The sequence below is a fragment of the Coenobita brevimanus genome, chromosome 29 (genome assembly GCF_032717465.1).
Source record: "Coenobita brevimanus isolate Jiangsu-jjx chromosome 29, ASM3271746v2, whole genome shotgun sequence".
Lineage (NCBI taxonomy): Eukaryota > Metazoa > Arthropoda > Malacostraca > Decapoda > Coenobitidae > Coenobita > Coenobita brevimanus.
Window position 1 is genome coordinate 30,674,434 of NC_136982.1, and position 13,054 is coordinate 30,687,487.

Consider the following 13,054-nt stretch of genomic DNA (forward strand, 5'->3'; position numbering starts at 1 on the left):
ATATATATATATATATATATATATATATATATATATACAAATATATATATATATATATATATATATATATATATATATATCCCACATTTGACGTAAGGGGATATCAAAAAAATGAAATTGTGTATATTTCAATTGTAATAATTTATTTTAATTTATCTATTGGTTTTTTTATATTTTTCTCATATTTTATATTAATGGAAAAATATGTGTATAAGTTCCTATAATAATAAACAAAGTTTTATATATTGTCAGTGTCTCTATGTGACTATCCTTTATCCCATTTATCTTGACTTGTCCCCATCAACTAAGCTCCTTGAGAGAGTGGATAAAATGATGTGATAACATTATGCTCCCTTCCTGTTTCTTATCACTGCTTTCAAAGAACCAGCAACCTTTCTTCCCTGCTGTGTCTTTCAAGCACTTCACCCTCCAAACCTATATATATATACAAATAAATATATATATATATATATATATATATATATATATATATATATATATATATATATATATACTGTATATATATATACTATATATATATATATATATATATACAATATATATATATATATATATATATATATATATATATATATATATATATATATATATATATATATATATATATACAATATATATATATATATATATATATATATATATATATATATATACTGAGTGGCTAGTCAAATGATTTCCTGTAAACCAGAAAATCATTTACTATGCTGAGTGGTAACTTTATAACCAACCAACACGTGTTCCTTAAGTGACAGCAAATGGGTTGGCGGAGGGTTAGTGCCCCTCCTCGGAAAACAACGAACTAAAAATATTAACAAGAATCCTCGGACCAGGACTGACCAAAAGATGATGACTAAGGACCGAACAAAGGACATGATACAGATGGCAACGTGGAATGTAAGGGGTGCAAATGATGAGGTGAAAGAGAGATTATCCAGGTGCTTGAGGGTGTGAACGTGGATGTGTGTAAATTAACTGAAACTAAATGGAGAGGTGAGAGAGTTAGAGAATGGGAGTATGGATGGGGTATATGTGGAGGAGTAGGTGAGAATGAGAGGTCAAAGGAAGGAGTGTGTTTGTTATGAGTAACAGATGGAAGAAGAATATAAGAGAGTATGAATCTGTTGGCTCAGGGATTGTATGGGTAAGACTAAAAGTTGGAATACAAATGTGGGCGATTGTGTGCGTGTATGCGCCAATGCAAGATTGTGCAAGCAGAGTGAGAGAAGAGTTCTGGACAAATGTGGAAATGTGCATGGAATGTTTGAAAGGAATGAGAGAGTGTATTTGATCGGTGATATGAATGGTAAAGTAGGAAATGTGAAAGTGGATGGAGTAGTTGGTGAGTGGGGTGTGCCTGCTGAGACAGATGAGAATGGCAGTGCCTTAGTGGACATTTGTGCCAGGAGGGGGTTGGTGATAACCAATACCCTCTTCAGGCACAAAATGATCCACATGGCAAGTGATGTGAAGGGTGGATGGTGAACTGAATGAAAGGAAGGCAATGATTGACTATGTGTGTGTGGATGAAAGGCTGCGAAAATGTGTAATGCATACAAGAACTTATAGAGGTTGGGGAAGTGGACTTTCTGACCACCACTTGGTGGTGATCAGAATCAAGGCCCAAGTAAAATGGAGAAATAGAAGAAGGGAAGGATGGAAGGAGGGAGTAGATGCAAGGAGAGTGGAAAGGTTACAAGAGGATGAGAATAAGGCAGAATACAAGAAAGAAGTGGAGGAACGATTAGGTAAATATGAATTGGAGCAGATGGGGGACGTGGAAGGTTTGTGCAAGATATTCACAGAAGAAATCTGTGCAGTATGTTAGGTGGTGTGTGTGGGGTGAAGAGAGGACAAAAGGGGGTGCAAAGAACAGCATTGTGGAATGAAGAGGTGAGACATGACGTGGCACAAAAGAAAAAAGCATATAATGAATGGATGAGAAATAAGGGCGTGGAAGAAGCTGAGTGATGGAAGAAAGAGTTATAATTAGAAAGAAAGAGAGAGGTGAAAAGATTAGTATGAGAGAGTAAGAAGAGAGTGGATAAGGAATTTTGAAGGAATCTGAGTGTCAAGTGGAGGGAATGTAAGAAAATGTGCTGGAAAGAGGTAAAGAGAGTAAGAAAGGGTGGAAGTGAAGTTAGTGGAGGAGTGAAAGATTAAATGGTAGATTGCTATTGGAGAAGGGAAAAAAAGCGAGCAGACAGAGAGAACACTTTAAGAAATTGTTGAACATACAGGATGGAATGAATGCGAGTATAAGTGGCTGGGAGAAGGAAGGAGGTGAGAAGACAGGAAGAAATCTTTACGATGGAAGTTGTGGAAGCAATGAAGAAAGTTACAATGGGGAAAGCCCCAGGAATTGATGGAGTGTCTGGTGAAATGCTGAAGCATGGGGGAGAGATAGTAGAAGAATGGATGTGGAAGATGTGCCGATTGGCCTGGGAGGAAGGTAGAGTCCTAGAGGATTGGAAGTCAGGTATAATTATTCCCTTGTGCAGAGGGAAAGGGGAAATAGAAGTGTGTGGTAATCACATAGGCGTTTGTCTTCTTAGTGTTATAGGAAAAGAATACAGTAGGATACTTATTGATAGAGTTAGGGAAATAACAGAGGAATTTGTTGGAGAAGAACAGGGAGGTTTAAGGAAGGGAAGACGATGTGTTGATCAGATATTCATTCTTAGATCTTTAATGGAAAACTTTCTAGAGAATGGAAAGAAGTTGTATGCAGCCTTCATGGATCTGGAGAAAGCAAATGACAGGGTGGATAGACATGGATTGTGGAAAGTATTAAGAATACATTATATGGAGTAGATGAGAAGTTGTTAATTGCTGTGAATAGTATGTATAAGAGTGCTAGGACTGCAGTGCATGTAGATGGTGAACTGAGTGAATTTTTCTCTTTGAAGGTTGAGTTGAAGCAGGGATGTGTCATGTCTCCATGGTTGTTCAATCTGTATATGGATGGGGTAATAAAAGAGATACAAGGTAGGATAGTAGATGTTGGAGTGGCCCTAGTGAGAGAGGGCAGTGTTTGGAAACTCCCTGTACTGTTGTTTGCAGATGATACTGTGTTGTTAAGTGAAGATGAAGGGGAGATGCAAGGCTTGGTGGATGAGTTTGGGAGTGTGTGTAAGAAACGGAATTTAAAGGTGAATGTAGGGAAGAGTAAGGTTATGGTCTTCGAGAGAGGTGAAGTCAGTGAATGTACAGTGAGGTTGGATGATGAGGAAATGGAAAATGTGAGTGTGTTTAAGTACTTGGGTAGTGTGATGAGTAAGGATGGAAGTTTGGAAGTGAAGTGCTTGAAAGTGTACAACAAGGAAGAAAGGTTGCTGGTTCCTTGAAGGCAGTGATAAGAAACAGGGAAGTGAGCATGGAAGTGAAAAAGTAACTACATGACAGTATTGTGTTACCAACTCTAACGTATGGAATTGAGGCTTGGACATTGTTGGAGGGCCACAAGTCAAGAGTGAAAGCAGTGGAAATGAGTTATTTGAGAGAAGCCTGTGGAGTCATATGGAGAGACAGACCGACAAATAGGGATGTGAAGGAGCGTTGTGGTGTGGATGTGGATGTGATAGGAAGCGTTAGGTGAAACACATTGAGGTGGTTTGGCCATGTGGAGAGGATGGAGAGTGAAAGACTGACAAGGAGAGTATCTGTGAGTGAGGTGAAGGGAAAGTGAGGAAGGGGAAGTCCAAGGATGAGATGGAGGGATGGAATGGAGAGGTATATGAAGGGGGTGTGAGTTGGGAGCAGGGCAGTGAAATGGCGGTGAACAGGGTGACATGAAGGCGATTTGTTTGTGGCCACCCCATATAAGGGATTAAGGCGTCTGGCAATAGATATATACCGGTGTGTATATATATATATATATATATAAAATTTACCTTATCATATAATAACATACCCTTCTTCATCTCATAACCCTAAAATTTACTACTATTAAAATGAGTCATTTTTTTCCAACTTAGTATCACAGTTGGTGCCAAGGCACTGAATCTTTAGATATCCATAGTGCCTAAACTATAATGCAGAATGACCTACAAATCTAGGAACATATATTTCATCATATTCCCTATCAATCTTTAAGAATAGAATTGGAATACTAGAAACTCTGAAAACTGATGTCTTTTTGTGAACCACAGAGGTCTCCTTGAATCGTAATGACGCTGTTGAGAACTGCAACCTTACATTAGTTTCCATAGCTTAAGGTGGTGACTGTGTGCCATAAAATTAACCAGTAACTATAGATTAATATATATAATGCTCAATAGGTCTCTAGTTGCAAACTGAAAGATTTTGGGTGACATATTGCTATAGTAAATCATATTTACAGCACTCAGAAATGAAATATATTTTTTATTTATTTGTTTAATCTACTTATCATCTTATGTGGGAGTGCCCATCATCCTCTCTCTCGCTCTCTCTCTCTCTCTCTCCACATGAATCTGCACTGAGTGACATACCAAATGGTTTCCTGTTTTGTTTTGCTTCATTTCATATATAAAAGCTCCAACATGCTTGCATGCATTGACACTGGTCAGCTAATGGCACCTCTCCATGTTGCTCAATCTACAGTAGCCTTTCTATTCAGTCCTTTATCCCTGAGGTCATGCTCTATGACCTGGTCTCAGGTCTTTTTCATATCATAACCCTACCCTCAACATTCACAATCATCACCCTCTGAACCCAGCTGTCATCCTCCATCCCCTTCACAACCCCTAACCATCTCAATCTACCGCTTCTCATCACAACACAAATACATTCAAGTCCCGTCCTACCTCTTGACTCTTCATATCTCCCAGGCTTTTCTTTCAAGGACTCACTCACTACACATCCATCTATCTATCTATCTATTGCCAGACACCTCAACCCCATAAGAGGTGGCCACAAACAAATCACCTCCATGTCGCCCTGTCCAATGCCACTTCACTGCCTTGCTCCCAGCCCACACTCCCCTCTCTCATAACCCTCTCCACTCCATCCCTCCATCTAATCTTCAGCCTCCCCCTCCCTCTCCCCCCTCCACCTCACTCACACTCTCCTCATTAGTCTCTCACTCTCCATCCTCTCCACATGGCCAAACCACCTTAATGTAATTCTCCTAATGCTTTCTATCACATCCACATCCACACCACAGTGCTCCTTCACTTCCTCATATGTCAGTCTGTTTCTTCATGTAACTCCACATGCTCCTCTCAAATAACTAATTTCCACTGCTCTCACTCTTGACTTGTGTCCCTCCAACAAGGTCCAAGTTTCACTTCCATACATTAGAGTTGGTATCACAATGCAGTGACCTTTTTACTTCCACGCTCTCTTCCCTGTTCTCTATCACTGCTCTCAAAGAACCAGTTACCTTTCTTCCCTGCTGTACCCTTTGAAGCATTTCACCCTCTAAACTTCCATCCTTATTCATCACACTACCCAAGTACTTAAATGCACTCACATTTTCCATTTTCTTATCATCCAGCCTCATTGTACATTCAGTTACTTCATTTATGTCAAAGACCTTAACTTTACTCTTCCCTACATTCACCTTTAGTTTCCAATTCTTACACACACTCCCAAACTCATTCACCAAGCCCTGCAGCTCCCCTTTGTCTTCACTTAAAAATATAGTATCATCTGCAAACAACAGTATAGGGAGTTTCCAAACACTGCCCTCTCTTATTAGGGTTGCTCCAACATCCACTGCCCCACACTGCATCTCTTGTAACCAGATCCATGTACAGATTGAACAACCATGGGGACATGACACATCCCTGTTTCAATCCAACATTCAGACAGATAAATTCAATCAGTTCACTATCCATATGCACTGCAGCCTAAGCACCCGTATACATACTCTTCATGGCATTCAACAGCTTTCCATTTACTTCATATATCCTTAATACTTTCCACACTCCTTGTCTATTCACCCTGTCATATGCTTTCTCCAAATCCATGAAGGCTGCATACAATTTCTTTCCATCCTCTAGAAAGTTTTCCACTAAAGAACTAAGAATGAACATCTGATCTACACGACCTCTTCCCTTCCTAAAACCTTCCTGTTCTTCTCCAACTAATTCCTCTGTTATTTCCCTAACTCAGTATCCTACCAAATACCTTTCCTTGCTTGTTTGTTTCATTCCTCATCTTGTTATGGACGTATTGGCAGTATAACAACTTGGTATTCACGAAATACAGGTAAACATCATTATTATAGAAACTGGGTGTCTATTCTAACTTACTGCTATTGCCGAAAACGTTATTATTGATGCTGTTATTGGCGATATCTTATTGTAGACTCCTCTTGAGCACCTTCCCCATGAGCCTCTAGGTCACTATTGACGCGTTGTGTGTGGGAGGGGGGTCGCGTACTGATGGAAAATGGCGTTTTTAAGCCACTTCTTGCCTCTATCTCGTGTTCTGTGGGGTAAACTAGTGCATTCAATGCGATTCGCGCACTGTGATGACACACACTGGGCGAGCCTACTGTATATATATATATATACATGGAGCCTCTGTGGTACAGTGGTAAAGTGTGTGTTTTGGTACAATGAAGAACAAGGGTTTGCGCCCCACCAGGGTAATAAATTTTGGGAGCACTCTTCAGGCCACGTACTGCATTGGCGGACACAAGGGGTGCTGTGGTTGAACCAGTGTCGCATACTATAAAGTATGCTTGCACCCAATCAGCTTGTGCGGGCCGATTACACTTGGTTCTACAGACTACACACACATCCAAAGCCACTCCAACACTACAATTACACTTACAAGCACTTCTCACCCTACATACAATCTCTACTAGACAGCCTAAGCCACTTGGTAGAGATACATTGGCTGTATCATCCCCACTTCGGTCAGGATAGGCCGGTCCTACAGTGGACACACAAACGGCTGATGAGATGATATATATATATATAGTATATATATAGATACACTCAACCCCCTGCTATCGCGCCAAACTGGGCACAGGAAACGCGCGTGACAGCTGAATACGTGATAGCTGAACTGAACAATCAAAGGGAAAATTTCTAATTGGTTTATCGGTGGCCCATTTGTCTACCTTTTAACCACTTTATGCCTACGATTTCCTGTCAATCTCTCTTCGAACACGAAAAAAAGCAATATTATATTAATAATAACAGTATAATGAATAAATAAACAACATAAAAGGCCATCAAACTTTTATAAGGATTACAGCTTGGGTGGTTTGATGGGTTCTGAGGCTTGGGAGTGGCTTAGTTGCCGCCAGATCTCTTTGGCTGTCTCCATTTCTTTAGTGTCCACAGCTAAAGGGGGTATCATATGGTACCTTATATCAGGAATGGCTGAGGAACATTTAAGTGGAACAAAACTTGGACCTTATCACACACGTTCCTCACACTGTCTTCAGAGCCCCGTCTCAGTTGTAAACACGTGATTACTTAATCGGCATCACAGTTTTTTCGGCATAAGAAATATTAACTCTTTATAGGGGTTTCAAAACAATTGATATTTATTCTAAAATACAATATTAATAAGTATTCAGTGTTAGGCTAAATTTCAATGCTGTAGTACGATATATTCTTTCGAGCCGAATGGGTTTTGGTCACTGTTTTACCCGTCATGTCCTCGGCAGGAATCTGTTCAGATGCATTCCAAATGCCCGTGCTATAATCGGGAATTTTACCACGTTACCGTTCCGATTAACCATCGTATCCTCTGCAAACCTCGTATGAAGTGCCGTGTGAATAAGTTTCGCTTAGCCTGTCTTCAAACTTGACGCGTGATAGCGGTCTTGGGGTGCATGATAGTATGTATGGTTGTGCATTTGATGTGTGCGTAATAGCAGATAAACGTGACAGCTGAACGCGTGATAGCAGGGGGTTGAGTGTATATACAGTATATACAGTGACTTCTTGATAAACGGAAACCCGAAGTATGAATTTTTGATGTTATGAAAGTGATGAATATAGGACAAATTCCACAATACGAAAGTATCTGTCTCAATGATACGAAAAGCCATACGAAAGGAAACACGAAAAATTCAAAATAGGCACTCACTTGCGGCGAGGAAATGAACTAACCCCTCTCTGGTAAACAGTTTTTCTCACGCTTCTCAGTTAAGCCCACGGTTTTGGGACAATTCGCCTTCAGGTCGATTCTCCGTCATTTATTTACATATCAGTTTATTTAGCAAGTATATTAGTTTTCGACTTATATGAATTATAAAGGTGATGGTGGTTTATTCTTTTTATAATAAATGTAAAATATGGCATCAAATGGTTGGTATTAACGGAAAAAAATATAAATAAATTGTATACAGTATTGAAACATGAATCAGGTAACGTACGATGTTTCACTTCATCGTTTAACATAAGGCTACATATGAGACATTGGCATTTATATAAATGCCTAAAAACCTGAAGTGAACGATCGACATACTCTACAGTTATACGAATAATCTTCATATTACATCTACATACTCAGCTAATCAATCAATCTCAACCGAATGCATCCAAAAATTACAATAAAAATTACTGAAGACAACTGTTGGAAACACCAGATTATAATTCAAAGTCAACTATAGCGAGGCAGAGGCAAGTAAATTATTGACTAGAAGTGCAAATTATAAATAATATCCAAAGCCTATGCTGCTGAATGAACAAAGACCTTGATAGTTCCCCATGAAAATAGTTATTATAGTATTAATCAATTAATATTACGTATATTTATAGAATGACGGGGAATCATCTTGGCTGCGAATTGTCCTGACGGGGAATCATCCATGTTTTGATGGCGAATTGACTTCACGGCAAACTGTCCCGGAACCGAGTCCATGTCCCTCCTCTCAGCTTTACTGTACATGAGGATATTATTGCAGCTCTACAAATTTTCGTACTCTTTAGACATGCCTCCCAAGTGTCCTGCATGATCTCGAGCATCAGGGGAGCCCGCTGCAAAGAAGAAGCAGCACCATACTCTAACTCTCAAAGGAAATTGAAAATTATAAGATGCCACGAGAAGGGGCAGGGAATCTCAGCGATTGGGCATGCTTTGGGCCTTGCAGCTTCCACCATTGGGACTATGACCAAGAAAAAGGAGATATACAAGAAAATGGCCACCTCATTCTCTACATATACAGGTATTACTTACCTCTACAGGTATTACTTACTTCAAAATAGGAGGGGTAAAGTTTAGGTGGGGGGTCCGAAGGTGTCCTGGGATGCATCCCCCCATTTGTATGTATATTTCAATGGGGAAAATCATTCCGATATACGAAATTTCAGATTACGAAAGGTTTTCTTGGTCCCTATCCCTTTTGTAAATTGAAGACTCACTGTACATACATACATACATATATATATATATATATATATATATATATAATTTACTTATTGTTGAGAGAGAAACTGCTGTGAAAACATCTTACTTCGATTTCCATTTGCTTCTCACTGATGGCCTTCTTGGCAGAGCTGAGATCACCCTCCAGTCTAGCTTTGGAGTCATCTAAGAGTGAGGCCCGTTGCTCAGCTGACCGAAGCTTCTCCTTCACATCTGCATTCTCTGTCTCGATGCGACCAACTGCATTCTTCAGCTTTTGTACCCGATCCTGTAATGAAGGAAAAGTTAGAAATGTAGAAGATACAAATACATTTACCTAACAACAAAACATTAAGGATTTTATCATATAAACAATCTTCTTAGAGGCAGGAACCACTGTATTAAAGTGTGCAGTGGACTCACACTAAGATTTGTTTTCTCGTGTTCCAGGTCAGTCATCTTGCGACGAGTGTTGCTTAGTTCCTCATTCAGGGCTCGGATCTCACTCTCCTTGCGGCGGAGAGCGTCCTCCTGTAAGTCACACATTAAGATGTGAAACATGATACTTAAAACAACAAAGATAATATTAAGATGTGAACATAATACTAAAACTACAAGGATAACATGGAAATTTGTGATTTATCAAAGCCAGCTGATGAAATACAATACAAAAAACAAAGCAGGGGCAGAGAAAGAAAGGAGACTGGTGACAGACCTGAGAAGGAGACAGGTAGTGTTATCATAACTAATGACTGGTGGCAAAGAACCAATACATGTTGAGAAAGGTCATATGAAATATAAGGAGGGGAAATGAGAATATGTGAGGTAAGTATTTGAGAAAAAAAAAAAAAAAAAAAAGAGGGATATTTCAATTTCTAACCCCCAAAGAAATGCTCACATTCCAAAAGGATCCATGTTATTTTATCATTACAAATATTTCAAACCATTTCAAGCACTTGAACAAATGACACGAATGAGTGTTGGAAGATGTTGAAACGAGAAAGACATGGGACGAGGTCATTAAGTGTGACCTTAGGGTTAGGGGACTGAACAGGGAGGCTGCAATGGATCGTGCAGCATGGAGAGCCGCCATTAGGTGACCAAGGCTGACGCATGCAAGCATGTTGGAGCCTTTAAAAATGAAACAAAACGAATTACAATGTGTAAGCAAGGAAGGATGGATGGTAAGCAGTGCAATGATTTACTGAATTCGCTTTGTTTCATTTCTGAAGGCTCCACCATGCATGCATGTGTTGGCCTTGGTCACCTTATGGCAGCTCTCCATGCTGCTTCATCTCTGGCAGCTTCCCTATTCGGTCTCCTATCTCTGAAGTCAAACTCAATAACCTCGTCCCATGCCTTTTTCGGTCTACCTCTATTAACCCTACCACCAACATTAGTACTTCTCACTCTCTGCACCCAATAATCATCTCCCATCCTCACCACAAGCCCAAACTGTCTCATCCTACCGTACTTCTCCTCATCACAGCACCAATACACTCCAGTCCCAACCTACCCCTCAACTCTTCCATTGTAAACCAAGGCCCCCCAGGCCTCACACTCAGGGACGCACAGCACATCCACCTAATCACTGTCATTTCTGTATGTCGGCACCTGCAAATATCCTCTTCCTTTACTGCCCAGGTCTCACTGCCATACAGTATTACACTCCTAACCCATGCTGCATACAAAGATCCCTTAACACAGAGGGAGAGCCCTCTCAATGTCAGGAGAGGCAACAGCTGCCTGAACTACTACCAACCACTCCTCACTCCAGCCACAGAGCTACCTCCAGTCCCACCTCCAGCATATGACATGTCTTCCAAATAATAAAACTCTTCCACACATTCGAGAGACTCACCAGCATGTTCAATCCTTTCACACCTGACAATCTCCAGCTGCACACGTGAAATCAGTATTATCCCATAGTCTACTTCTAATACAAATACATCTCCTATGCACCCACTTATCACAGACAATGCACAACACGGAATAACTTCTCACACTGTTGTGGCAAACTGCACATGGCCACTCTCCCTCTTCTTTGACAGTACTGCCACCAGCCCTAGATACCATCACTTTTGTTTATTTGCATTTACTCTTATTTGTGTCCCATACCATCTCTCCACTTCCTGAATCTTTCCTCTGCCTCCCTTTCATTCTCTGCAATCAACACCAAATCATCGGCACACAACATATCCCATGGGAGTCCATTTATGAAATCATGTGAGAGGGCTTCAAGTACTGTACCATGATAAACAAAAAGAGGCTCAAAACTGACCCATTTTGCACGCATACCAACATTCATGAAAAACTCATCACTCAAATCTCCATTCACTCTTACCTGGGGGCAAGCACCCACATACATGGCCATAACCACCCTAACCAACCAATCCTTGATCCCAAGCTTGCTCATTGCTCACTTCACCACCTCTCTAGGGACTCTGTCAAAGGCCTTCTCCAAATCAACAAAAAACAAAGTACAGTTCGCTCTTCTTTCCTATATATGTTTCCTGAAGCTGTCAAACAATGAATATGGCATTAGTGGTCCCTTTGACTGGCATAAACCCAAACTGTATCTAAACAATATTCAATCTTTCTCTAATCATACCTTCTAAAACTCTCTCCATCACCTTTATTATCTGGTCTAAAAGTTTTATCTATCTATCTATATCTCTAGCCTGACACCATAATCCCACAAAAGGGTGGCCGCAGACAAAATGCCTCCAAGTCACTCTGTCTCCCACCATTTGACCACCTCCCCACAACTCACTCCCCCCTCCCTCACAGACCTCTCAACTCCCTCCCTCCACTTCATCCTCGGTCTTACCCTCCCTCTCCCTCTCTCCACCTCATCCTCGGTCTTCCCCTCCCTCTTCCTCCCTCCACCTCACCCTCTTAGTCAGTCTTTCATTCTCCATTCTCTCCACATGTCAAAACCACCTCAGTGTACTTCTAATCTTCTCAACCACATCCACATCCACCCCACATCATTCCTTCACTTCATTCATCAATCATGTCACTCCACATGCTCCTCTCAAGTAACTCATTTCCACTGCTCTCACTCTTGACTTGTTCCCCTCCAGCAAGGTCCATGCCTCACTTCCATACACCAGGGTAGGGATCACAATACTATCATGCAGTGACTTTTTAACTTCCATACTCACCTCCCTATTTCTCATCACTGCTTTCAGTGAACCAACAACCTTCCTTCCCTGCTGTACCCTTTCAAGCACTTCATCCCCCAAAGTTCCATCCTTACTAATCACACTACCCAAGTACTTGAATGCACACAAATTCTCCATATCCTCACCATCCAACCTCACAGTGCATTCTGCGACTTCATTCCTCTCAAACACCATAACTCTACTCTTGTTTACATTCACTTTCAGATTCCTCTTCCTACACACTGTCCCAAATTCATTCACCAAACCTTGCAACTCCCATTCATCTTCACTCAACAATACTGTATCATCAGCAAACAGCAACACAGGAATCTTCCACATCTCACCCTCATTCATTAGAGTCACCCCCACATCCACTGCCCTACCTTGCACCTCCTTTACAACCCCATCCATGTATACTGTATATAAAACAGCCATGGAGTCATCAGACAACCCTGTTTCAGTCCCACATTTAGATCAAAGAACTCACTCAGCTCACCATCCACTCACACTGTAGCCCTAGCTCCTTCATACATACTCTTCACAGCACTCAGCAATTTCCCCTCCACTCCATA

At 40.7% G+C, this 13,054-nt stretch overlaps 1 protein-coding gene across 4 annotated transcripts in view; it reads right to left on the reverse strand.

Moving 5' to 3' along the window:
• Positions 1 to 13,054, reverse strand: part of LOC145395050 (uncharacterized) — a 1,083,039-nt gene that overhangs the window by 212,526 nt on the left and 857,459 nt on the right. For all 4 annotated transcript variants that reach the window (XM_080268801.1, XM_080268802.1, XM_080268803.1 and 1 more), the window contains exons 31-32: positions 9,739 to 9,846; positions 9,425 to 9,604 (exon numbers count right to left, since the gene is read on the reverse strand). In XM_080268801.1, coding sequence (XP_080124927.1) covers positions 9,425 to 9,604; positions 9,739 to 9,846 — 288 coding nt within the window. The remainder of the gene's footprint in view (positions 1 to 9,424; positions 9,605 to 9,738; positions 9,847 to 13,054) is intronic.